The sequence below is a fragment of the Pseudopodoces humilis genome, chromosome 8 (genome assembly GCF_049639895.1).
Source record: "Pseudopodoces humilis isolate 2021_Gansu_Grassland_sample_001 chromosome 8, ASM4963989v1, whole genome shotgun sequence".
Lineage (NCBI taxonomy): Eukaryota > Metazoa > Chordata > Aves > Passeriformes > Paridae > Pseudopodoces > Pseudopodoces humilis.
Window position 1 is genome coordinate 467,799 of NC_142207.1, and position 25,041 is coordinate 492,839.

Here is a 25,041-nt window from a genome sequence, read left to right on the forward strand (position 1 = left end):
GCATCCTGGGATGGTGGAGGTGTCCCATGGCAGGAGTGGAATGGGCCCAGACCATCCTGTGATTCCATGTTTCTGTGAGCAGAAGGTTTGTTTGTTACTGGTCAGGAATATGTGGCACTCCAAGGGGAAGGACAGCTGCTGGGAGCAGCCTGAGGCCGGGCACTCCAGTTAGTGTTGCTGTAGGGAATTCACTGAAAGCTTCCTCCCCCTCAGTTGGAGCGTCCCTTGTGGGCCTTCTGGGCTGGAATTATCAAGCAAAAAATCTATATAAAGCCTTCCAGAATTATATTTACCTGGATTAAACTGTTTTGATAGGGACAGTTCTCTTCCCTGTGAGGTAAAACGTCTGCTGTGCAAAATGCTCAGCCTTGGCGCAGTGGTTGGCACTGGAGAAGGAAGCAAAGACATTCCAGGTGCTGTTCCATTTATGGAGAGAGACTGTCAAACTCAGAACACATTTTAAAGATAAGGTTTGTGTGGGAAAAGGAAGTTTTTATCCAATGTCGAGCTCCTGAGGTGCTGGGACAGGTGTTCTCACCTGGGAATAGCACCTTGGCGTTATCTCCCAGTTAGAAGGAAAAATGCCAGCGCTATTCAGGGCCTGAGCCATGAGCTGTGCCAGGACAGAGGCAGAGCCTGCCAGGGAGGGCTGAGAGCTGCTGGACACAGCTCCTGTCCAGCCAGCCCCTCCTGGGGACAGAGGCTGCAGGAGCAGAGCCTGGGAGCTTCTCACTGGCCATGGCTTTGTCCTGCAGCCCCTGGATGCTGTGCTGGGGCTGTGGGAGGGACCTTCCCGGGATCTGGAGCACCCTGGTCCGTACCAGCCCCACTCTCGGGGCTCTGGGACCATGGTGATGGTGGCCTGTGGGACACCAGAGTGGCTCAGACCCGGGAGGTGTCAGTTGTTGGGTTGTTTTTTTTAAAGGAAGCACAGCCCAGTGTCCCCCTTGGCAGCACAGTGGCTGTCCTGTGTCACCCTGTGTGACATCCAGCACTGTCAGAACCCTGTCACCCTGTGTGACATCCAGCACTGTGTCAGAACACAGAGCACAGCCCTGGCGCTCCCATCCCTTCCTCAGGGCTCTGCACTCCTGGGTCTGAACATCTGGGGTGGATTTATCTAACATCAGTAATTAGTAATTTGTCTCTAATTGCAGCCCCCACCCAGACACTGATCACTTTCTCCAGTGCAGTGACTGTCCACTTCTACTGTCACAAAACTACCCTGAACTCCTAAAATGACAGCATTCAGATACTGGCATCAGTGTCAGCAAGTCCAGGTCTTGGTTGCTGTGCTAAAATCTTTTCCTCTCAAAAAGTGAAAAGCTGATATAGTGTTTAGCTTCAACACCTGGATTTTTCTTCTCCCCATGGGTATCGTGGAAATATTTTTAAAACCAGTTTTTTTGGGTGTTTTTTGGTGGTTTTCATGGCACAGAAAAGGCCATGCATTCCTTCTCTCATCCCTGTGTATTGTTCTTCTGGTCGAGCTCAGAGATAAGCTGTGTGTCAACTGTGAAAAACTGTGCCAGAAGGAAATCATACCTAGCAAGGCCAGGGATTTTTTGGTTAAAGACATTAAAACTCGCAGTCAGTTTGGATTCTTAGTCTTTGGATCTTAGAAGATGATGACACCCTTAGTGTGCTGCCAGCTGGAGTCAAGGACATTGCATCGCCCCAGTCTCCTCCCCCTTGGGTCTGTGCAGCAGTTTTCTCCAATTCTCACCACCCAAAAATCCTTTTCCCAAGCTTCAGAAATATTTCGGATTCATGGCACGGATCTCTTTTCATTCTTGGAAAGCCTGGGGTGTCAGGATGCGATCCCCCTTTGCCTGCAGTTGTGCTGGTTTGGTTGTTGCCTGCACTCAGGTGCAGGGGGGTGAGGACAGCTGTGAGCTGTGGGAGCCCTGTGGAGCTCTGCTCCCTCCCTCACCTGCAGCTCTCACCTGGGGCACATCTGTGGCAATTCACAACATGTGACAGCCCCTCTTCACTGGGAGAAAGAACACTGATACCAGTAAATTAAAAAAGGTATTTTGCTGTTTCTAATGGTTTGCTGAAGTGAGAGAACGTGAAATTGTGACTCCTCTGCAAGCACTTTATAAAAAAATTTGCATGAGAAACTCGACACAATTCCATGTTCTCAGTATCTTTTCTCTGTTTTATGAGGATCTTGAATTCATGTTAAACCTTTAGGAAAAGGGCTCTGGCCCTCTCCCTTATTCCCACTTGGTGCTTTTGGCCATTCCAGCCATGACCAGGGGATGGTTCGATTTCCCTGTTGCTGTTTCTGGCAAATCTCTCACTCCCTGGGAGATGATTCCAAACTGGGCCACTGGAAACTTCCCACTGGAAACACGGTGGGTTGGGCTTAGGTAGAAGGAATCCCCTGGATCCCTGGCAGTGTCCCAGGCCAGGCTGGACACTGGGTTTGGAGCAGCTGGGACAGTGGGAGCTGTCCCTGCCATGGCTGGGGTGGCACTGGGTGGGATTTAAGGTCCTTTCCAGCCCAACCCATTCTCTGATGAAATAACTTTTTAACTGCTCTTTGGACACTTCTTATGGCTGATGCTCAAATACTCCAAGCAGTTCCACTTCTACCCCCCTCACCAGAAAGGCCCCACCCAGTGTAACTCAGTGTCCTTTCCAGTGGATTTATGGGCTGCTGACTCCATTTCAGAGCTGTAGGGAAGCAGCACCTGGGGAGGGGGTGGCTAAAGAATTAGAAAATGCTTCTTGGAACAGTTTTGGAATGTTTTTACCTCTTGTTCAAATTGCCACAGTCAACAATATAATGCTTTTGCTGGAATATATCATTCTGATCAGAATTTTTGGATGGTTTTATGGCATTTCTGGATGAGCAGAGTGGGACTAAGGAAGTGCAAGGCCTCTCTGTAGCCAGGACACTGATGTGGAGGGCAGAGGGAGGGATAACTGCTGACCTGCTGCCCATGTCTGGGTGTTTATGGATTCCCTTTGGCTTTTCTTGCACAAAATTTCAGTAAATCTTTGGTTTGGAGCAAAACAAATTACAAACCAAAATTCTTGGTTTTTGGCCAGCTCTATAAGTTCTTCAGTTGGCAAAACTTTCTCTGGTGTTCCCCATTTCCAACGACTCTTAAATTGCCAGGACAGGCTGTTTCTGTGCCCCTGTGAGCTGTGCCATGCCAGCAGCTGGACTGGGGAGCACATTTGTCTGACAACAGCCACAAAACGTGGTGGGGTTTATTCCCTCCCATCCCTTGTCCTGTTCTTTTGGTTTCTGCTGGTGTTTGTTGTGCCAAAGGCCTGAGGAAGATCAGGCAGTGGGTGAAGGCTCAGTGATAACCAGGACCTAAACCTTCAGAGTCCCTGAATATATACAGCTTTTATTTTCTAAAAGCTTTGATTCTCCTTCTTTACAAGTTCAGGAGATACTCTTTCATCACTTCTGCAAAGTGTGAGCAAACATGTTTTATACATTCTTTTTCTTAAATTGAAGAAAAACTAATTACACAATTCCTACTTTGATGTCTTCCTTTACATGGAAAAGCAGAATAGTTCCATGCTGTGAACCTAAAATGAGTCTGAATGAGTTTATGTTTTATTTTTGTTTATTGTTTATTTTGTTTGTTATTCATGTTTTCTAGTAGCATTGAGCAAATAAAGTGAATTGTTTGTAAGACTGAGAAGGAATGGAAGCAAACACGGCTCTGCCAGGACCAGCGCTGCGTTGGTCTGATCAGTGCCTGGCTGCTGCTGAGGATCCAATGTTCTCTCCTGGCGTTCCCAGAGCCAGCTGGGATCTCCAGGAAGGTAAAATGTGGCTTAACAGGTACCTGGCAAGTCATGGATGGCTGGGCAGGTGCAGGGACGTGGGGAGTGTGGGCAGGGAGCAGTCACTGGCTCCAGGCTTTCAGAAAGGAAACAGCAGCAATTTTTCCTTTATTGTTTTATTGCTCTGACACCCAAACCTTCATATATTTAATTAGATCCTGGCAGGTATTTTCTAACCCCTCTGCAGTATCTCCCAAGCATGAGGTGTGCAATATTCTGCTGTGCTGTGTTTCAGTGCAATAGAACATTAACCCACGGGGATTGCTGTGACAGAGTCATGTTGGACTTCACTGCACTAAGATGTTGCGATTCCCACCACAATTAATAGAGGATGGTGTGGCATGGAAGTCCTGAGTGTCTTCTCGGGATCTGTTTGGCAATTTAAAAAAGAAAGAAGTACAAGAGCAGCTTTTTTTTTGGTGCTGTTTAACAGCCACTTGATCCCAGACTACTTGGGTTTCTTCTCTGCTGTGTCTGTACCACGGTGGAGGGCAATCTGTTTTCTTGCAAAAAGAATTTAGTTGGATGATTTTTGCTTGTGAAGGTGTAATCACAGAATCCTGGAATTGTTCAGGTTGACAGAGACCTTAAAGCTCGTTCAGTGCCACCCCCCTGCCATGGGCAGGGACACTTCCCAGTGTCCCAGGTCACTCCAAGCCCCGGCCAGCCTGTCCTGGAGCACTTCCAGGGATGGAGCAGCCACAGCTTCTCTGGGCACCCTGTGCCAGTGCTTTCCTTCCTCACATCTAATGGAAATCTCTTTTAGTTTAATCCCATTCAGGATATTGCAGAAACGCTGCAAACGGCTCAGTGTGTTGCTGTCCAAGGGTGATTCGGTGCAGCTGATGGAGAGGTCCCGGCACTGATGGGGCTTTGGCAAAGCCCCCAGGATGAGAAGCCGTCCTTGTCCCAGGCTGGTTCTGCGCATCTCTGCGGGCAGGAGCCCCGAGGGCTGCTCGGAGCCGGGCCGGGGGCTCTCCCCGGGGCCCCGGGGGCTCGGCGCTCCCCTCGCCGGCCGCTCCCCGCTCCCAGCGCCCGGGGCTGCCCCGGGGTCCCGGCCCGGCGGAGCGGGGGCAGAGCGGGGCGGGGGTCCGGGCGGGGCCGGGCCGGGCCCCTCCCCGCTAAAGCCGCTAAAGCCGCGGCCGGCGGGGCCGGGGAGCGCCACCGGCCCGGGAGAGGTCACCGGCCCCGGGGAGAGGCACCGGGAGCGGCACCGGGAGCGGTACCGGCACCGGCACCGGCGGGGGGGCGGCACCGGGGCCATGCGGGTCGGGCCCGGCTCGGCGCTGCGGGCGGCGCTGCCGCTGCTGGGCGCTGCCGTGTCCCTGTGTGCAGGTACGGCGGCACCGGGAGCGGCACCGGGAGCGGCACCGGGAGCGGCACCCGGAACGGCACCGGGAGCCCCGGGAGCGGCATCGGGAGCCCCGGGAGCGGCATCGGGAGCCCCGGGAACGGCACCGGGAGCCCCGGGAGCGGCACCGGGAGCGGCTCCGGGAGCCCCGGGGGCGCGGCACCGGGAGCCCCGGGAGCGGCACCGGGAGCGGCACCGGGAGCGGCACGGGGAGCGGCTCCGGGAGCCCCGGGAGCGGGCGGTGCTCGGGGCGCTGCGCTGGAACCCCGCTCCTCCATCCCCGCCGTGCTCCCGTCGCCGCTCGGGGGTTTCGGGCTCTCGGCGCTTTAATCACGGCGGCGCGGACCGAGAACTGGGTCAGCGGGGATTTACCGGAGCGGCCCCGGGCAGGAATCCCTGATTCCTGGCGCTTCCCACGCCATCCCCGGGGGCTCCGGCTCGGGGACGGATGCTCAGGCGGAGAGACATCGGTCCCGGTGAGAGGACCTGTCCCGGTGCCGTGCGGTGCCCGTGCCCTATCGGAGGGCTCCGGGTCCTTCCAGGCAGGTTCCTCTCTCACGGGGCAGGTGCTGGGAGACGCTCCCTCCCCTCGATCGTCTCTTTAAAACCTAAACCCGCGCTCTGCAAACCAGCTGTAAGCAAGGCAGCGTAGCACAGAATATTTTATAGTTTTTCTATTAGCTTTACTGGATTTTACCCTTCTCTCCGTATTTTGACCAGAGCAGTTTCTCTGTGCGATGCTCACTGGGACCTTGCAGAGGGGGAGGTCCTAGCCCCGATCCCAGCCCCGATCCCACCCCCAGGACCGTGCCCCGATCCCAGCTGCGGTCCCAGCCCCGGTCCCGGTCCCAGCCCCAGGACCGTGCCCAGCCCCAGGACCGGTCCCAGCACCGGGACCGTGCCCAGAGGCACCCACGGAACCCATCCAGCACCCACGGAACCCCTGCTTTCGGGCAGGGCGGAGCAGCAAAGCTGAGCTGCGGGCTGTGAAGTACCTCTGTGTGGTACTGCACATGGGGTAACCTCTGGCATCTCCACAGGTTGTAAAACCTGCTCCGTAAGAGCTCTTCTTATTCCTCTAGCGTTGTGTTATCCAGTTTTGGGAGTGAGCCCCCGAGACAGGGCAGCCCTTGTTTTCCCGGTGTGCCCGAGTTAAAGCGGAGCATTGCCAGCGCCCTGGCCGTCACCACTTCCCTCTGGAGAGCCCCCAGAGCACTGAGGAACCGCATTGCCTTCCATCTGTGTATAAAAGTCTTGCATTGCTTTGCTCCCCAAAGGTGCAGGGCAGGGTCCTCTTGTCCTCACCCTGTTCCAGAGGGTGTGCGCAGACCCGACAGGCAGACGTGTGGCAACAGAGGGGACAAGTCTGTGTGACTGTCTGCATGGAAAATTCCTTGTCAAACTGCTCAGATGTGACTTTAGGAGCTTTCAGTGCTGGGGACTCTCTTATGCAAGCAGCTCCAGAGTGGCAGTGGGTCAGTGCTGGGTTATCTCAGCTGCCTCCCCATGGAGTTTGTACCTGCAGCCCTGTGCTGAGCCTGCCCTCAGCCCCTCAGGACTGGGACCGGCAGGTTCTTCCTCAGCTCTGTGCAGGTCCTGTGTTACACAAAATCCCTGCACTCACAGTGCTCTGCTGTGTCACTCATGCTCCGTAAAGCACAACCTTCCCAAGGATACCTCGCCTGTTCGAACCTAAAAATGTCCTTTGGCAGCTTACTCCAACAAATGTCATTTCCCTGGGTCTTGTAGCCCTTTCCTGTCCTGTTAGTATTAATTTCAATGCCTGGACTCAGCTCCTGCCTCTGGTTTTGCCTTGGCTGCTGAGCTTTTCTGGAATGGGGATTTTGAGCATCCAGTACCCTCCTTCCAAAATGACTATATATATATTATGACTATATATATTTATTATATATATATATATAAATCACTCCCCAGATGTTTATTTAAGAACTCAAAACTCTGGAGCCCTGTGATGTCTCTCATTCAAAGATATTTTCCTCAATTCTAGAACAAATACTTTTCCTCTCTTTTCTACAGCTTTCTAGTGTTTGTCCTGTTTGGTATCAGCCCTTTTTACAGTATATTTATATGGTGGATTTTACTCCAACTGTTTTCTTTCAGAGCCCTCTCCAGAGGGGGAACTTCTCCATATTTTTAATGATAGTCCAAAAAGCAGGTTTGGTTTTTTTTTAAGACCCGTCATTGTTCCAAATTCTGGTTTTGCCTTCTGAAGAAATGTGTCACAAGAGAATGAATTTCTCAGGTCCAGCAGTGTCACTTCCGCGGGGCTGGGCCCGTCCCTGCTGTGCCACCGCGGGCAGGGAGGATGGGATGCACTCAGCACTGGCTCCAGGGCTGGCTGCAAGCTGCTGCCTGGAGAGCTGCTGCAGTTCTGGGGTCTCCAGACGCCCAGGGGGCACTGGCTGTGCTTGTGGCTGCACCTGAGCTCTTCCAAGCAGTGGCACTTGCACGGGCACTGGGGCTGCCTGAGGGCGAGGAGAGCTTCTCCTGCTCGTGTCAGTGTGCTGCCACTGACACCTGGGCTGCCCAGAGCTCCTGAGTGAGTGTGAGCTGGTGAGCACCCCACCCCATTCATCTTCTACGTGTGCTCTCCTTTCTTCATAGAGCCTTCACACCTCTCCAGAGCTGCCTTTGGCATGACAGCCCAGATTCTTAATCTATCCCTTGCTCACTGTCCTGAAACTCTTCCTACTTCTCCTGTGCCTTTCTGAGGTGGGTGACAGCATCTGATCCCACATGGCAGAACAGGGCTGCATCTTCTCCTGGTGTCTCCTGCCTGTGCTCTCACCACGAGCTGTGGAGCTGTCCTGTGCTCCCCAGGGAGGCACAGCCCTCTGTTCCCAGTGGGGATGAGAGTGAGCTGGCCCCTGCCCAGGCACAGCTGAGGCTGTTCTGTGTGATGTTACTGTCCTCTGGTCCCTCAGCATGGGACAGTGATGGAGTCCCCACCCCTGGAGGGCTCTGACAGCCCTGTGGATTTGGCACGTGGGGGCTTGGGTTAGCGGTGGCCTCGGCAGTGATGGAGGAGCAGTTGGACTCGGTCTCAGAGGGCATTTCCAACCCAAACAATTCTGTGGTTGTGTGATGAAATTGTTTTGCAATGCTCTGAAGTCAGTCCTGCCTTCAGCAGCCGCTGTTACCCATTTACTGCTCCCCTTCCCAGAGCGCTCAGCCCACGCTCCTGTGCCACAGCCTCACACGCTGAGCTTCTCTCTGCCTCAGACCCCAGCTGCTGCCAGAGAAACAGGCTGGCTCAGGGGAAGATCACTCTGGTGGCAGCAGAATTTCTCTGCCATGGCCAGTTCCTAGCAATTGAGCCCTTGGAGAACCAGGGGCTGTGCCAGACCCACACCCACCCTACGGCACCTTTGCAGGTACCTTCTCTGGTTTTTGTCCTGGCTCCATCACCAGCAAGGGGCAGGAAAATGGGAAACGGCCAGTCTGTAATTTTTAGGATCTCCTTTGAGCCCCTTTGTCCCCCAGTGCAAGTTTTGTCACCTGGGACCCTTCTGAGTCCAGTCAGTGAGGTCCAGGAATGTGTCCTGTGGTGTGGGAACATGCCCAGGGCTGGAGGTGGCCCAGGGGCAGCTGTGCCTGGCACTGGGGGCTGTGCCTGAGGCAGGGGATCCAGGCAGTGTGGGGAGCCCACAGCCATGGGAGCCCCAGCCCTGTTCTTTGGAAATGGAATGGAAGTGTATCTAGAAGGGCACAGTAGACAATGACGGTACAGAATGATCAAAGATGGAAACGTTCTGGATATTCAGCAGCTCCTCCCCCCAGCCCCCTTAGAACTTTGCTTTCCAGTTTAATTTTGAAATGTTCTACTGATAACTATGGAGAGCAGTGATGGGTTATGACTTAGTGGAATATTAATACTCTGTTATCTGTGTAGTAAAAAGTCTGTGCTGAAATGTTGAACCTTGTGTGGTTCACAATGGAGGGCAGGTCTGGCCTTTGCTCCCCCAGAGATTTTAGTTCAATTCTGTTAGCCCCGTGGTATCAGTGGGCTTGTGTTAAGTGTTCAATTCCTTCCATTTATCTTCTGAAGTTGCACTATCAGTGTGTTTAAATTATTCATTGTCTCCATGAAGCTGGTGTTTAAACTCCAGTTCTTCCATCTCCTGTTCCCGTGTAGTATCACACTTGTTCCTCAGTTATCTAGTGATTCATGTACTTGATGCTGACACTTGCTGGCGAAGGGGTGGAAGCACACAAAAATCTTCTGTGCTGGTTTGTTGGGAATCAGGTGCTGGCTCTGTTCCTCCTGCTCTGTAAGCTCAGTGCACGGCACGTCTGCCTGTCCTGTGTGTTTCCTGGCAGTTCACTGAGAACTGAAGGCAGGAAATGTCACTTCTTAGGTAAGTCAGGCAGATTTTCTTCTCTGAAGACCAAGTCATCCTGCCCTTGATTCATGGTGGGACTCATCCAAGAATCTGGTGTGTAGTCCCAGCTCCTATTGCAATAACAGCAGGAAAAATCTCCTTGAAAACCACGAATGTCTTAAAAATGCCCAACCCAGGAAACATCTGCTCCTGGGGTCTCTGAATGCAAAAGCTGCTTTCCTTTGTGCCAGTGTGTGCATCTCCCCCTCGGCTGGCTCTGCTTTCTGCTGTTGCTGGCTGGGTCCTGTGAGTGCCAGCTGCTCCTGGGAGGGGACCCTCTGTCCCTGTGTGTGTCTGTGGCTGCTGTCCCTGCTGCAGGGAGCCTGTGGGGTGTGGTGTCCTGTGGTGTCCTGTCCTGTCCTGTCCTGTCCTGTCCTGTCCCCTGTGCTGTCCCCTGTCCTGTCCTGTCCCCTGTGCTGTCCCCTGTCCTGTCCTGTCCCCTGTGCTGTCCTGTCCTGTCCCCTGTGCTGTCCCCTGTCCTGTCCCCTGTCCTGTCCCCTGTCCTGTCCTGTGCTGTCCCCTGTCCTGTCCTGTCCCCTGTGCTGTCCTGTCCTGTCCTGTGCTGTCTCCTGTGCTGTCCTGTCCTGTCCTGTCCTGTCCCCTGTCCTGTCCTGTCCCCTGTGCTGTCTCCTGTGCTGTCCTGTCCTGTCCTGTCCTGTCCCCTGTCCTGTCCTGTCCTGTCCCCTGTCCTGTCCTGTCCTGTCCCCTGTGCTGTCCCCTGTCCTGTGCTGTCCTGTCCCCTGTCCTGTCCCCTGTCCTGTCCCCTGTCCTGTCCTGTCCCCTGTCCTGTCCTGTCCCCTGTCCTGTCCTGTCCCCTGTGCTGTCCGTGGTCCCGCTGGGCCCTGGGCAGGGTCAGGGCACATTGACAGTGGCTGCTGCACAGTTCCATGCCCAGGGAGCTGGCACCCTGGTGGCCAGGTTTGGGTGCCTGGCATACTCTCTGCAGCAGTGTTTCAGTTGTTCACTTTCTCCTGATTTCTCAACCAGAGGATGGAACATTTTAAGGGAATTGTTGTGCTTGAGTAAATAAAGGAGTCGTGTTCATTACCAGATTAAAGAGTGCCTTATTTTGAAAGTTTGTGAGTGCATTTTCCTCCTGCCTCTTTGATCCTTTAACTCTTTGACACTCACCTTATTCCATTCCTTGGTTTCCAGGGTGTGGGAGTCCTGACTTCTGCCCTGAGACAGTGAATCACCAGTGGCATTGCCAGGACTGTCCTCAGGAGTGGGTTTGGGGAGGGAGGAAACATTTCTTGCTGCATGTAGAGACTGCAGAATTTCAGTCAATAGTTGAAAATTCTTCCTCTTCTCTCATGAGGTAAAATGGCTCTGTGGGAGGGGAAGCAGTTCAGAGGAGCTGCTGCCTTGGATAGAGAGAGGAAGATCTTCCATCACGGTGCTGTAACCCCTCTGGTCTGTAAGCTGAGGGAAATGCCTTCCTGGCTCCTCTGGGACAGCAGTGGAGGCAGTTGAGAGCAGAAATGATCCAGATGTGTGATGTGAAACTAGGGGTACATTGCCAGTGGCTGTAGGTGCACTGGTCATGGAACTGACACAGACAATTCTCTCCAAGGGAAGGAGCTGTTGTGAAAAACCGGGAGCAGCACTGCGGCTTTCCTGATGGAGCAGAACAGATACAGCACAAATTCTGGTGACAGCTGTGTCCCTGAGGGTGTCAGCAGGGATGGGACACAGGAGCAGGAGTGGTTGCACAGGTGTCTGTGAGGGCTTTGTGGGAGGCACAGCGGGGATGTGACACCGGGTTTGTCACCTCCCCTGCTCAGTGGGATGGGGGTGAGAAAAGCCTGGATCTTCCCAAGGCATGTTCAGAACAGCCCAGGCTCCTCCCCTGATTCCACAGCAGCTGAGGCAGCTGAAGTAGCACAGGTGCAAGAAACCTGGATTTTTGTGCTTGTATTCAGCCATCTTCCTGCTCTGCTAACAAAGGTTCTGGGCAGACACAAATGCTCTTGAAAACAGGGTCAGGGATCCGTATCTGGTTTGTGACTTCTATCCATTTTTCTACATGAGGAGTCAGCCAGCAGCACAGGCAGGTAGCTGAGGAACCTGAGGCTTCTGCTTTTGTAGAATTATACTTAAAAGTGGTCTGTGAAAGTCTTCTGTGAGGAAAGTTGTCTTTCCCAAAACTCCAGTTCTGATCTTGTCTGTGAACAGATTCAGCTACAGAAGCTGCCGTACAGTTTTCCATTTCCCCCTGTGGCAGGGCAGGACCTGGTGGTGCTGTCATTGTGGCAATGGCTGTGTCAGTGGTCAGGGGGAGGGTACAGAGCTCCTCAGCCATCCTCAGCTCTCCCCAGAGGGGCCCCCGGAGCTGCTCGTGATGTGCAGGGACAGTTTTGGTCAGCTCTGCTCTCAAGGGATCTGCAAGTGCAGAGTATGGATAAATCTGTCAGTTATCCATGCAGATGACGCAATAAAGATCATTTTCCATTTTATTTTTAGACTGTGAGAAAGGGAGAAAAACACCATAATGACGTGTCTAAAGCCCCGAAGACACTTGCCACAATCTTCGACTCATTTCCTCAATAACGCTTTTATTTTGCAGTTTTGGTGATGATGTGCCTGTGTTCCTTCCGCTAGATCTCTGATTTATTTGGGTCTGATGATTCTTGCTCCTGGCAGCAGTTCTAGGAGCAGGGTAATGTCTTTAAGGAGAGATTTTCCTGTTGTGCTGTGTGTGATGGATGGCGCTTGCTCCTGTGCCGAGGGAGAGCCGAGGCAGCAGCTCCTGGTGCTCCCTCACCCCGGACAAACACGGACACACCGTGCCAAGGAGGTCTGGGGTGGAGCTGGAGATAAACACCACCAGCTGCTGCTTGAGAAGGGTGGCACAGGATGGAGATTGTTGTAAGGGAAGCGAAGAGAGTCACAGAAACAGAAATCAGATTTGTGCCGACATCAGTCAGGACTTCTGCGCTCCTCCAGGGACTCTGAGACTGCAGAATCATGGAATGGTTTAGGCTGGAAAATCCCTCCAAGATCATGGAGCCCAGCTGTACCCCCAGCACTCACAAGCCCACCACTAACCCATGTTTTCCTTTTCAACTCTCTCTTATCCTTAAATAAAAGAAAGCCGCTTTCCCCCACGATTCCAAAAGAAACAAAGATTTATGGCAAGACTTATTGTCCTGAGCAGGGCCCAGTCTTGCAGAGCTGGAGCTGACCCGGGAAGGGCTGCCTGGACAAGGTGCCTCATCTCAGGAGACAGGAGACAGGAGGAGTCTGTCGTTCTGTCCCTGTGGAGACAAGGGGACAGGAGGAGTCTGTCGTTCTGTCCCTGTGGAGACAGGAGACAGGAGGAGTCTGTCGTTCTGTCCCTGTGGAGACAAGGGGACAGGAGGAGTCTGTCGTTCTGTCCCTGTAGAGACAAAGGGACAGGAGGAGTCTGTCGTTCTGTCCCTGTAGAGACAGGAGACAGGAGGAGTCTGTCGTTCTGTCCCTGTAGAGACAAAGGGACAGGAGGAGTCTGTCGTTCTGTCCCTGTAGAGACAAGGGGACAGGAGGAGTCTGTCGTTCTGTCCCTGTAGAGACAAGGGGACAGGAGGAGTCTGTCGTTCTGTCCCTGTAGAGACAAGGGGACAGGAGTCTGTCGTTCTGTCCCTGTGGAGACAAGGGGACAGGAGGAGTCTGTCGTTCTGTCCCTGTAGAGACAAGGGGACAGGAGGAGTCTGTCGTTCTGTCCGTGTCTGTCTGGGGGTGCCGTGTCTGGTGGCTCTCACATCCAGCCCTGGCACAGCCGGGCTGCTGCTGCTGAGGGCAGGGACTGCCACGGGCAGTGGGTGCCGTGCTTTTGGGAGCCAGCAGCAGCTTTCAGAACTGCTTTTTGCGATGGCCAGCCCATCACAAGAGACTGCTGCCACCTATAAAATCCCCCGGGACCAAGATTTAAGACCTTGTCATGTGTGAGTGTTTGGGCCGGCCTCCTGCAGCCACCTCAGGGCTCTGCCGTGCCAGGGCCCGGTCCCCAGGGCCATTTGTTCCCTGTTCCCCAGGCCTGCAGTGCGTGTGCCAGCTGTGTGAACACACCAACTTCACGTGCCAGGGCCCGGTCCCCAGGGCCATTTGTTCCCTGTTCCCCAGGCCTGCAGTGCGTGTGCCAGCTGTGTGAACACACCAACTTCACGTGCCAGACGGAGGGCGCCTGCTGGGCCTCGGTGATGCTGACCAACGGGCGTGAGGAGGTGGTCAAGTCCTGCGTCTCCCTGCCCGAGCTGAACGCCCAGGTCTTCTGCCACAGCTCCAAGAACGTCACCAAGACCGAGTGCTGCTACACCGATTTCTGCAACAACATCACCCTCCGCCTGCCCCTCGGTGAGTGCCGGGGAGCAGACCCCGGGCGGGGGCCCGGCGGTGGGAGCCTGTCCCGGGGCCTTCACAGGCGGCCTGCAGCGCACAGCTGTGCTTTTCCACACACCAAAATATCAGCTGCAGCTGTGTCTGCAGCAGAGGAAATTTCTTGTGTTTCTAAAGGCACCGCAGAGGCCGCTGTCGATGTCCTCGGAGCAGGGGGTGGCGGGGGCAGGAGCGGTGGCGAACCCCAGGGCACTGCCAGCGGCCTCTTTGGCTGCTGCGGATTCAGCGGCCCGAGCCTCGGGTGCCGTGCTTGATGTGAGCAGCCTGTGAGGCAGCTGGGCCATGGTGTCACAGCGGTGTCACATCGGTGTCACAGCGGTGTCACAGCGGTGTCACAGCGGTGTCACTGCAGTGTCACAGCGGTGTCACAGCGGTGTCACAGCGGTGTCACATCGGTGTCACAGCGGTGTCACAGCAGTGTCACATCGGTGTCACAGCGGTGTCACATCGGTGTCACATCGGTGTCACATCGGTGTCACAGCGGTGTCACAGCAGTGTCACATCGGTGTCACAGCGGTGTCACATCGGTGTCACAGCGGTGTCACATCGGTGTCACAGCGGTGTCACAGCAGTGTCACAGCGGTGTCACAGCGGTGTCACATCAGTGTCACAGCGGTGTCACAGCAGTGTCACAGCGGTGTCACATCGGTGTCACAGCAGTGTCACAGCGGTGTCACAGCGGTGTCACAGCGGTGTCACATCGGTGTCACAGCAGTGTCACAGCGGTGTCACAGCAGTGTCACAGCAGTGTCACAGCGGTGTCACAGCGGTGTCACAGCAGTGTCACTGCAGTGTCACTGCAGTGTCACATCGGTGTCACATCGGTGTCACAGCAGTGTCACAGCAGTGTCACATCGGTGTCACATCGGTGTCACAGCAGTGTCACAGCGGTGTCACATCGGTGTCACAGCAGTGTCACAGCAGTGTCACAGCGGTGTCACTGCAGTGTCACAGCGGTGTCACATCGGTGTCACAGCAGTGTCACAGCAGTGTCACAGCGGTGTCACATCGGTGTCACAGCAGTGTCACAGCAGTGTCACAGCGGTGTCACAGCGGTGTCACAGCGGTGTCACAGCGGTGTCACAGCAGTGTCACAGCAGTGTCACAGCAGTGTCACTGCAGTGTCACAGCGGTGTCACAGCGGTGTCACAGCGGTGTCACCGAGTCTGGCTCAGCAGGGATGAGAAGCTGTGCGGTTCCTGGTGCTGATGAGAGGGAGGAGAAGGCTGGCACTCGCAGGAGCCGTGTGTATCACCCAGCTGCTGCAGTGTCAGAGTCTGCCAGGATCAAAGTTGTGGAATGAAGTTGATTTGGTGCTTTCTAAAAATAAATATTTATACTCTTTTTAGCATGATTTTCATTTTTTTTGTTCTTCTTTCCAAGATCTGTTCTTATTCCAGGCTTTTCTTAAAAAAAGGTGTAAAATATGATATATTTTATCAGATAATACTCTATTATATACTTACAGCAGTGAGATATGTTACAGGTAAAAAAGATGCAAATGAATACACAATTCAAAATTATAACTTGAATTGAAGATGCCATCATGAAGTTCTTAATGGAACTCGAAAGGCTGTTGCTGGGCAGACCATGGGGGAGCAGCTGTGGGAGCCCTGGGCACTGTCACCTCCTGGTGAACCCTGGTACCCAACCTCACCTGGGCCGTGGGGCAGCAATAAGGATTATTTAATTGGTGCTGAGGATAATTCATGTGATGTTTGTATCCCCACAGATGACTGGGGATACAAACATCATAAAGTGACCCTAGGTTGTTTTTCTTTCAGCTGGCCACAGAAGGGACACACTAATTGTGGTCATGCTCTAGAAATAAAGTGCCATGGTGGTTTTTCCAAGCTGGGAAGAAAGCTGCTGTTTCTAGAGAAGCAGCGGAGGCAATCTGTTGTTCCAGCACTTGAACTGGGACTTGCAAAACCTCTAGTTTCATATTTCAGCACCCAAAAAACCAGACTGAATTCTTACCCTGAGCCCTTTGCTCTAAAGGTTCGGGGGAACTGTTGTCAGCTGGAACTGTGGCAGTGCCAGTGTGGTTTCTGTGCTGGCCTTTTCCCCTCCTCACGCTGTTCATGTTGTCAGGAAGTGGCGTGGGGACAGCTCCAGGGTCAGTCCCTTATCTCAGACACCTGGCAAGTGGCACTTGGGACAGACACCTACATATGGAATGTCTGTATCATCTATCTCTGTCTAACTGTACCTATCTCTGTCTCTCTGTTCCAATGTCTCTCTAGTTCTGTTTTCTCTATCAATCCTTTTTATATATATATATCTATATAATATATATATAACCCTATATCTCCCTTTGTGTGTGTATATATCTATTTCTTAATGTGTGTATATATATTATGTATCTACCCACTTACCTGCTGAGCTGTCTATCCCCATTAAGCAAATTCTAGTTTAAAACTGGAGCATGTGAGCATGAAAAACTTCCCTTTAGGCAGCAGTGACTCTCCTGGAGGAGGAGAAACCCTGAGAAGGTCCAGCATGGTGCCCATCCCTGCTCGCTGAGGCAGGACCTTTGTGTCCTTCTGGGACAGGAACCCACCCTTCAGCTCTTCTCCGTGGAGAGAGCTGCTCTGGCTCAAAGGCTGCACGGGGCTGGGAGCAGCCTGCACTGATGGAAATGTCCCTGCCCGTGGCAGAGGCTCAGAAACAGCTGAGTTTTAAGGTCCCTTGCAACCCAAACCATCGTGGGACTCTGTGACTGTAATTAGCAAAGGTTTATGTTGTATGTCCCTGCCCAGAGCCTGTCCCTGCCCAGTCCCTGTCCCTGCCCAGAGCCTGTCCCTGCCCAGTCCCTGTCCCTGCCCAGAGCCTGTCCCTGTCCCTGTCCCTGTCCCTGTCCCTGTCCCTGTCCCTGTCCCTGTCCCTGTCCCTGCCCAGTCCCTGTCCTTGTCCCTGTCCCTGCCTTGTCCCTGTCCCTGTCCCTGTCCCTGTCCCTGTCCCTGTCCCTGTCCCTGTCCCTGTCCCTGCCCAGAGCCAGCCCTGCCCTGCACAGGGTCCCCTGCCCAGCCTGGGGTGGCAGGGCAGGTTCAGTGAGGCACTGGAGCTCCTGGGATAGGGGAATCTCTCTGTACTGTACTCCATCCCTGTTTCAGGGAAACAGGGATTTCAGCCCTGTGGAAACAGGATGAGAAATGTTTAGGAGATCCTGGCATGCCAGTTAACAAGCAGCAGTTCCAAGGAGGAATCATGCTCATAAGTCCTCTTACAAACCTCCCAGGTCACCCCTGGAGCAGCCTCTTGAAGTCATTAAAGGAAAACCCTGTGAACGAAATGTTCCAGCTTTGTGTTCAGGAGGGTTGGAGTTGTGCTGGTGAACAGACATGTGGCATTGACTGGAGGAAGGTAGCAGTAGGTGCTGAGCTCATTTCCTGATGTTTTTGAGACCTCACATCACTTTGGTCACTCTCAAACTCAGGTTATGGTGTGCATGTGGCCCAGCATCTCCCTGAAGGGAAGGAGTGACCTGGCATGGTGTGGAGTTTGTGATTTTTACATCTTCTGCTGCCCTGAGATCTTGTTTGTACTCATGATTCTGAGCATTGAGAATAAAGGTATCATGTGTGTGTTCATGTGCAAGTGAATCCCTTAGCAGGGTCTTCCTAGAGCTTCTTGATACAGAGCTCCTTGGGTGGTGATCAGAATGCTGACCTGAGACCAAGCTTTCTGCACAAAAGCTGTGTGGGGAAAGGCTCCATCACTTACAGAAACCTGGTCTGTTCTGTCTGTCCTGTCTCCTGGCCAGAACAATTGTGGGAAAGCATGGAGTGGAGAAAAGGAGGCTCAGGGGTGACCTTGTCACTCCCTGCAGCTCCCTGAAGGAGCTGTGGCCAGCTGGGGTCGGGCTCTGTCTCCAGCAGCTCTGACAGAAGGAGAGGACACAGCCCCGAGCTGTGCCAAGGAAAATAGAGGCTGGATAAGAGGAAGAAGCTTTTTATGGAAAGGGTGATAAAGTACCGGAATGGTCTGCCTGGGGAGGTGCTGGAGTCACCATCCCTGGATGGGTTAAAAAGCGCTGGATGTGGCACTCGGTGCCAGGTTCTGGTTAAGGTGTCCAGGGCTGGGTGGGCCTCGGTGCTCTTAAAGGTCTCTTCCAACCTAGTTGATGCCTTAAGTTTTAGCTTTCATATTTTCCAGATTCTGTACTAATGGTACATAACTCTGAGCTTCATCTAAAGTGTTAGCAAGTTCCCCTGACGGTCCTTTTCCAGCCCCAGAACCAGGGACACCGTTCCAACTTCAGGCCCAAAAAGTGTAAAAAAAGCAAATTGAGGAGAGCAAACTGGGAGGATGGGACTGCATCACCTGAAGCTGTAATAGCACAATTAACCCCAGTGTGGAAATGGACCAAAACTGATAAAAGTGTGAAAACTCCTGACCTGGGATCCATCTCGGGTGTAGCCTTGGCCGGGCTCTTGTACTGCCCCCGGTGCATCCTTGGAAGGGCTTTTAATAAATCCCTGCTTTATTCCTTTAAGCCAGCCTGTGCTCCTGGGAGCCTGCCAAGGCCTGGTGGTGCCTGTGACTCGTGGTGTCACTGCCCTGTGCCAGGCCCGTGTGTCACGGTGTCCCTTGTCCCCGTGCAGCGTCCGAGGCTCCTGGCAGAGCGGCGCGGCGCTCGGCGGCGTTGGCGGTGCCGGTGGCGGTGCCGGTGTGCGCCCTGGTGCTGCTGGCCCTGCTGGGGGCCTGCACGGCCCGGGGCCGGCGGCACCGCGGGGCCAAGCCCCCCAACGTGGAGGAGCCCCTGTGCGAGGCCAGCCTGGCCAGCTCCGGGAAGACGCTGAAGGATCTCATCTACGACATGACCACCTCTGGCTCGGGCTCCGGTACGTGGGGTGCCCTGCCCGGCACACGGGCTTTGTGCCGCTGCCCGTGGCCACCCCTCGCCGCGGCGGTGGGGCTTTGGGAGCTCTTCCTCTGTCAAACTGCAAAAATTCCCTTCTTTCTGGGAATGGAGGCTGTAAAAAAGGGAGCTCGGAAATCAGAATCAAGTGTGAAACCCAGCGCTGCTGGCTGATATTGAAAGGTGCTAAACTCACCTGCGTGGGACAGGATGCTGCTTCTGAAATGTTTTGTGTTTCAGAGCAGAATAGTGTTCCTCCAAATCCTTGTTTTGAGCAGAACATTCATCTTTTTAACATTCTTCCCATTTCTTGCCTACTGTGATACCCCCATTGCTACTGAGAACCTGTTAAACCAAAGAAACCTAAAAATGAGGTGGGAATTCACAAATTCCAGCTCATTTGACCGGTGGCATGTGTGGGATGTATAGCCCAACTTCCCTAACTAGAATTTTTTTTGAAAAGTATGTAAACTATGCTTGCTTTTATTTGTAAATGAAAAATGTACAAATGGTGCCCAATTTAATTTATTTCCATGAGCTGCATACCTCTGAGGATTAAGTTGTTGTTCTTCCCTAATGCCTTTTCACAGCTCCAATGAGCAGACTTTGGCTTTATTTATGCTGAAGTTTTTAACTGTTCCCAGCCATCCTCGAGCCAGGAACAGGGCTGGACTTGAGCTGAGCCAGAGCCCCATGCACCAGGGTGGTTCGTTCTGACTTCAGCCAAAATCAAGGTTGCAGTTATTAAAAAAAAAAAAAAAAAAAAAGAAAACAATTAATAATTCCCTGTTGTAAGTCCCCAACAAACACAGAATCAAATCAAACCAGGCAGGGTTTGTGGCTGGCAAAGCACAGTGGAGCTGCTACAATATTTTATTTTAATTTCAAATATTTCAGCTGGAGTAGAGCAACTACTTGACTGCAGGACAGTTGCAGTCTGTATCAAACCAAATTGAGTAGTTTGGGCCAAATTTTAAAATTTTTACTGGAGTTTAAAAAAGTTTTTTCTATGTACAGACACTGGGAAGTAACAACAGAAATTCTGATTTGAGGAGATATTGGCTGGGAGAGGATTTTCCCTTGGTAGTCTTGGAAAGCAAAGCCATGAGTGCAGCTCAGTGGGAGAGGTGAGTGTTGGGGTTTGAAGGTCCCAGCTGAGCTATTTCACAGGAACCTGTCTCTCTTTTTCACCAGGTCTGCCTCTGCTGGTCCAGAGAACCATCGCGAGGACGATCGTCCTGCAGGAAATCGTGGGAAAAGGACGATTTGGCGAAGTCTGGCATGGGAAGTGGTGCGGGGAGGACGTGGCTGTGAAAATCTTCTCCTCCAGAGACGAGCGGTCCTGGTTCCGGGAGGCAGAGATTTACCAGACGGTCATGCTGAGGCACGAAAATATCCTGGGCTTCATTGCTGCCGACAACAAGGGTGAGCAGCGCGGCCCCGCGGGCTGCCCGCCTCTTACCGACCTTCTCCCACCCGGAAAATTCTCTGCTCCTGCACGCCGGCCTTGGCAGTGCTGGGGTAACATTGGACTCTGTGGTGCTACAACTCCTCCCAACCCCAGTGATGACACTCACTAACTCCAGAGTGTCTGTCTCAGCCCCCGCTCCATCTGAAAGCACCCTGAGCTGCGGTGCCCCGAGCTCCTGCCCGGTGCCACAGCTGGCACACTTGTTTGCTTGCATTCCCTGACAAGGGGAAGGCTTTCCCAGCTAATATTTTCATTACTCTTGCTTCCTCTGGCCAGATAATGGGACGTGGACTCAGCTCTGGCTCGTCTCCGAGTACCACGAGCAGGGCTCCCTGTTTGACTACCTGAACAGGGGCACGGTGACGGTGGAGGGCATGGTCAGGCTGGCACTCTCGGTGGCCAGTGGCCTGGCCCACCTCCACATGGAGATCGTTGGCACGCAAGGCAAGTGCTTCCCTCCCACTTCTCCTTCAAGTATTTTAAGGAGCTTCATTGTTCTCAAAATCATTTATGGGTGATGTGGAATGGTGAAGTGTTTTCCAAAGTGTCAGCACCAGGGGGAACCGTGTGAGTGTGAGTGGTGCAGTACAGACTGGGAAGAGGGACGTTCCCACCCCATTGTCTTTAAAGAAATGCCTGGAGAAGCAGCTCTGCTGAATGGGAATGAGAGCTAATGAAGGAAAAATTAGGAAAAATTTCTTCATGGAAAGGTTTGTCCAGCCCTGGCACAGGTTGTCCCAGGCAGTGGTGGGGTCACCATCCCTTAAAAAGCTGTGTGGATGTGGCACTTGGGGCCATGTGTTAGTGGTGGCCTTGTCAGTGCTGAGGAATGGTGGGATTCAGTGGTTTTAGAGGGTTTTTCTGACCCAGTCCATTCAGTGATTCTGTAATTTTCTAAATAAATTTGGAGGGTGATCTCCCAGATTCTCTTTTTGTATTTTTTTCCTGAAATACAGATATTGAAACAAAAATACCCTTAGAGTTTTCTTTCAAAGTTGACAACACTTAGCAGAGCTTTACTCTGTTCAAAATGAGCTTCAGTATTTCTATAGGGTATAGTAATAAAAGTGAATAAATCCATTTTTACATCCTTGCTCATTATATTAAAATCCACACTGTTGTTAACAAAATTGGAGGGGGTTTCTCTTGCTGTGGACAGGGAAGCCAGCGATCGCACACCGGGATCTGAAATCCAAGAACATCCTGGTGAAGAGGAACGAGACCTGCGCCATCGCTGACCTGGGGCTGGCGGTGAAGCACGACTCGGTGCTCAACACCATCGACATCCCCCAGAACCCCCGGGTGGGCACCCGGAGGTGGGTGAGGCAGCGGTGGCTCCCTGGGGATGGCTCCTCAGCCCGTGCCCCCATCTGTCCCCTCTGCCCCTGGCTTCGGGCAGGGACGGCCACCACGGGGTGGGAGGGTGATCACCCACGGCAGAGCCTGCTGTGGGATGGAGCTCTCTGCCCCACTGGGGCATCGTGTGCCGCTCACCCTGCTCACCCTGGTGCTCGGGCCACAGCTGCCCGCACCACGAGGGGCCCCGGCACGTGGCAGCACGGCTGTGGCCTTTTGTGGGAGCTGCCCCGGCAAACTGAGCCTGTGTGCCCCGAAGGTACATGGCCCCTGAGATCCTGGACGATGCGATGAACACGAACATCTTTGAGTCCTTCAAGCGTGCAGACATTTACTCCCTGGGGCTGGTGTACTGGGAGATAGCCCGGAGGTGCTCCGTTGGAGGTGAGGCTTTGGCCTTCTCATCCCATCCCAGATGGCTTTGGGTTGGAAGGGACATTAAAGCTCTTCTTGTTCCACCCCTGCCATGGCCACCCACACAATAAATCTTCCCCAGGAATCACTGAGGAATATCAGTTGCCTTACTATGACCTTGTGCCTTCTGATCCTTCGATAGAAGACATGAGGAGGGTTGTCTGTGAACAGAAGCTCAGACCAAGTATTCCAAACCAGTGGCAAAGCTGTGAGGTAAAAGCAGTTTTCTAGTTTATTCTATGTTCATTTTGTAGGGTTTTTTTCTACTTTATTTTGTTATTTATATGTTCAAGTTTAAATTAAGACAGAATTTTTCAGTGAGAGATAGGGCACTCAATGCCTGGCTTCTCCTGAATTTAGAAGCTTCAGATGTCTAGTTGTCCTTCAGATCAATACAGAGAAAACTCTGTGCACCAAGTGCTCAATGCTGTCCAAGGCAGGTCTTAATTGATGCTGCTGCTGTTGTGTCACTGTTTCAGAGAGCTGCACTTTATCTCTGTTTTGAAACTGGAAAGCAGGGGGTGGTGGCTGTAACCCTGGCTGTTGTCTGTCCCCTGCAGATCCTGTTTGTACCTGGTGCCTTTTCTGTCCCCAGAGCTGTGGTACCCGGTTCTGTTCCTGTCCCTCTATTCCTGTCCCCAGAGCTGTGGTACCAGTTCCTGTCCCCAGAGCTGTGGTACCCGTTCCTGTCCCCTGGTACCGGTTCTGTTCCTGTCCCCAGAGCTGTGGTACCGGCTCTGTTCCTGTTCCCAGAACTGTGGTACCGGTTCTGTTCATGTCCCCTGGTACTGGTTCTGTCCCCTGGTACTGGTTCTGTTCCCTGGTACTGGTTCTGTTCCCTGGTACCCGGTTCTGTTCCTGTTCCCAGAGCTGTGGTACCGGTTCTGTCCCCTGGTACTGGTTCTGTCCCCTGGTACCGGTTCTGTCCCCTGGTACCGGTTCTGTTCCCTGGTACCGGTTCTGTCCCCTGGTACTGGTTCTGTCCCCTGGTACCGGTTCTGTTCCCTGGTACCGGTTCTGTCCCCTGGTACCGGTTCTGTCCCCTGGTAGCGGTTCTGTCCCCTGGTACTGGTTCTGTTCCCTGGTAGCGGTTCTGTCCCCTGGTACCGGTTCTGTCCCCTGGTACTGGTTCTGTCCCCTGGTACTGGTTCTGTCCCCTGGTACTGGTTCTGTTCCCTGGTAGCGGTTCTGTTCCCTGGTACTGGTTCTGTTCCCTGGTAGCGGTTCTGTCCCCTGGTACTGGTTCTGTTCCCTGGTAGCGGTTCTGTCCCCTGGTAGCGGTTCTGTCCCCTGGTAGCGGTTCTGTCCCCTGGTACTGGTTCTGTTCCCTGGTAGCGGTTCTGTTCCCTGGTAGCGGTTCTGTTCCCTGGTAGCGGTTCTGTCCCCTGGTACTGGTTCTGTTCCCGCAGGCTCTGCGGGTTCTGGGCCGGCTGATGCGGGAGTGCTGGTGTGCCAGCGGTGCCGCACGCCTCACCGCGCTGCGCGTCAAGAAGACGATCTCACAGCTCTGCGCGCTCCAGGACTCCAAAGGCTGAGAGCGCTGGCCGCGGGACGAGAGGGGAAGGCGTTCTGCTGTCCATCTTTGCACGTGTGATTGTATTTCTGTCTCTGTCTACCTCAGCTCGTGTGGTTCCGTAGTGCGGTGCCCCGGGCGGAACACCGACCCGGAGAGTTGTGCTGGGCCCCGGCGTGAGGCAGTCGGGACTCGGAGCTCGGGTTTGATACAGCGAGCCCGTGACTTGCTTTGGGTTTTTGTGTAAATCAGACACCGGTGAGTCCCAGGAAGGAGCTTGAAGAGTCGTGACAGTGTAAAAATTCCTTTTGCTGTTGTGCTTTTCATCCTTGTCAGCCTCAAATGTCCTGGAAGCGTCTGGTGTTGGTTAACGCCTGTTTGTGAGAGAAACCTCATGTTCTGTCCTCAAACCAAGTAAAAGACCAAATGAACCCAGCCTTCTACCGTTTTTCTTTTTTCTTGCAGGGATTTGAAAAGGGGTTGTCAGTAAATGCTTTTTGAATTACTATAATTAACTAAGCAATTAGAAAAAATGGAAATTCCAATAAGTGTGTGCACTGTGAACAAAACCATTGTGTCAGTTCCTTATTAACATTTATTTTTATAGTCTCAATTTCACATTCAATATCATGGTTAAAGTTTGAGTTGTTTCGCTCTGTCTTTTTTTCATCAAACAGATCAATGAAGGGACAGATTTTAATTTCAACAGTTGGTAGGAAAAAAAAACAGAGGCAATACTTTTCTGTTAGCTGTGAAGGGATGGAACAGGAGAAATTCTACCTAAACTGGGAAAATATTTATTTTTAGCAATGTCTTTCCAATCACTGGCAGAATTATTTTAGTGCCTTTTGATGTATTAGGGGGAAGCTTTAACAAAAGCCAATACAGCCTGTTCAGAGGTTTCTTGCAGAATTCTGTAACATCACCAGGGCTGGTGATGAATATTAACATTTCTGACCAGGTTTCCATAGTATCACAAAAAATAATATCAGCAAAGTGAGTTGCTGTGTTAAAATTCAACAATGTTCTGGCATTTTATGAATTTTGGGCCACTGAATATAATGTTGGGATATTTTTAATAGGCAAAATTATGTATTTTGTAGTCTTACGGTTTTTAAATGTTTCTAAACCCTGCTGGCCCATGGAAATGAATCCCAAAGATGTTTCCAGAATAGCAAAGCCTTGCAGAAATCTGATGTGGCCCCCGTGGCTCCGGGGCAGGCAGCTGTTGGCTGATCTCAGTGTCCCAGATCAGCCTCTGGGGACAAATCCCTTGGCTGGAGCCATTGCAGGGAAGAGCGCGTTCAACCTTTCCTGAGTGCGTGGTCAGCAGTGCCATCACCCCCGGCCTCATCCCGACCTCCTCACCCCCAGGACTTTGTGATGCTCGTGGCTGTTGCCTGCCCAGAGACAGGCTTTGGTGCAATGTTCCTGTTTGCCCAGGGTTCAGTCACTCCTGCAGGCTCTGTGGGCTGTGCA

General features: G+C 52.9%; 1 protein-coding gene across 1 annotated transcript; it reads left to right on the forward strand.

Annotated features, from left to right (window-relative positions):
- The first annotated feature begins 4,994 nt into the window (after positions 1-4,994).
- Positions 4,995-23,993, forward strand: ACVR1C (activin A receptor type 1C). The gene is made up of 9 exons (XM_005519941.3): positions 4,995-5,151; positions 13,672-13,902; positions 18,552-18,791; positions 20,003-20,233; positions 20,556-20,723; positions 21,439-21,595; positions 21,895-22,019; positions 22,132-22,262; positions 23,459-23,993. Exons 1-9 carry the CDS (start codon positions 5,079-5,081, stop codon positions 23,582-23,584), a joined length of 1,482 nt encoding a protein of 493 aa, XP_005519998.2. The 5' UTR covers positions 4,995-5,078; the 3' UTR covers positions 23,585-23,993.
- Positions 23,994-25,041: the final 1,048 nt, after the last annotated feature.

Coding starts and splice junctions, on each gene's coding strand:
- ACVR1C (XM_005519941.3), top strand. CDS start 5,079: ATGCGGGTCGGGCCCGGCTCGGCGCTGCGGGCGGCGCTGCCGCTGCTG. Junction 22,020..22,131: donor CCGGAGGTGCTCCGTTGGAG/GTGAGGCTTTGG, acceptor AATCTTCCCCAG/GAATCACTGAGGAATATCAG. Junction 22,263..23,458: donor ACCAGTGGCAAAGCTGTGAG/GTAAAAGCAGTT, acceptor CTGTTCCCGCAG/GCTCTGCGGGTTCTGGGCCG.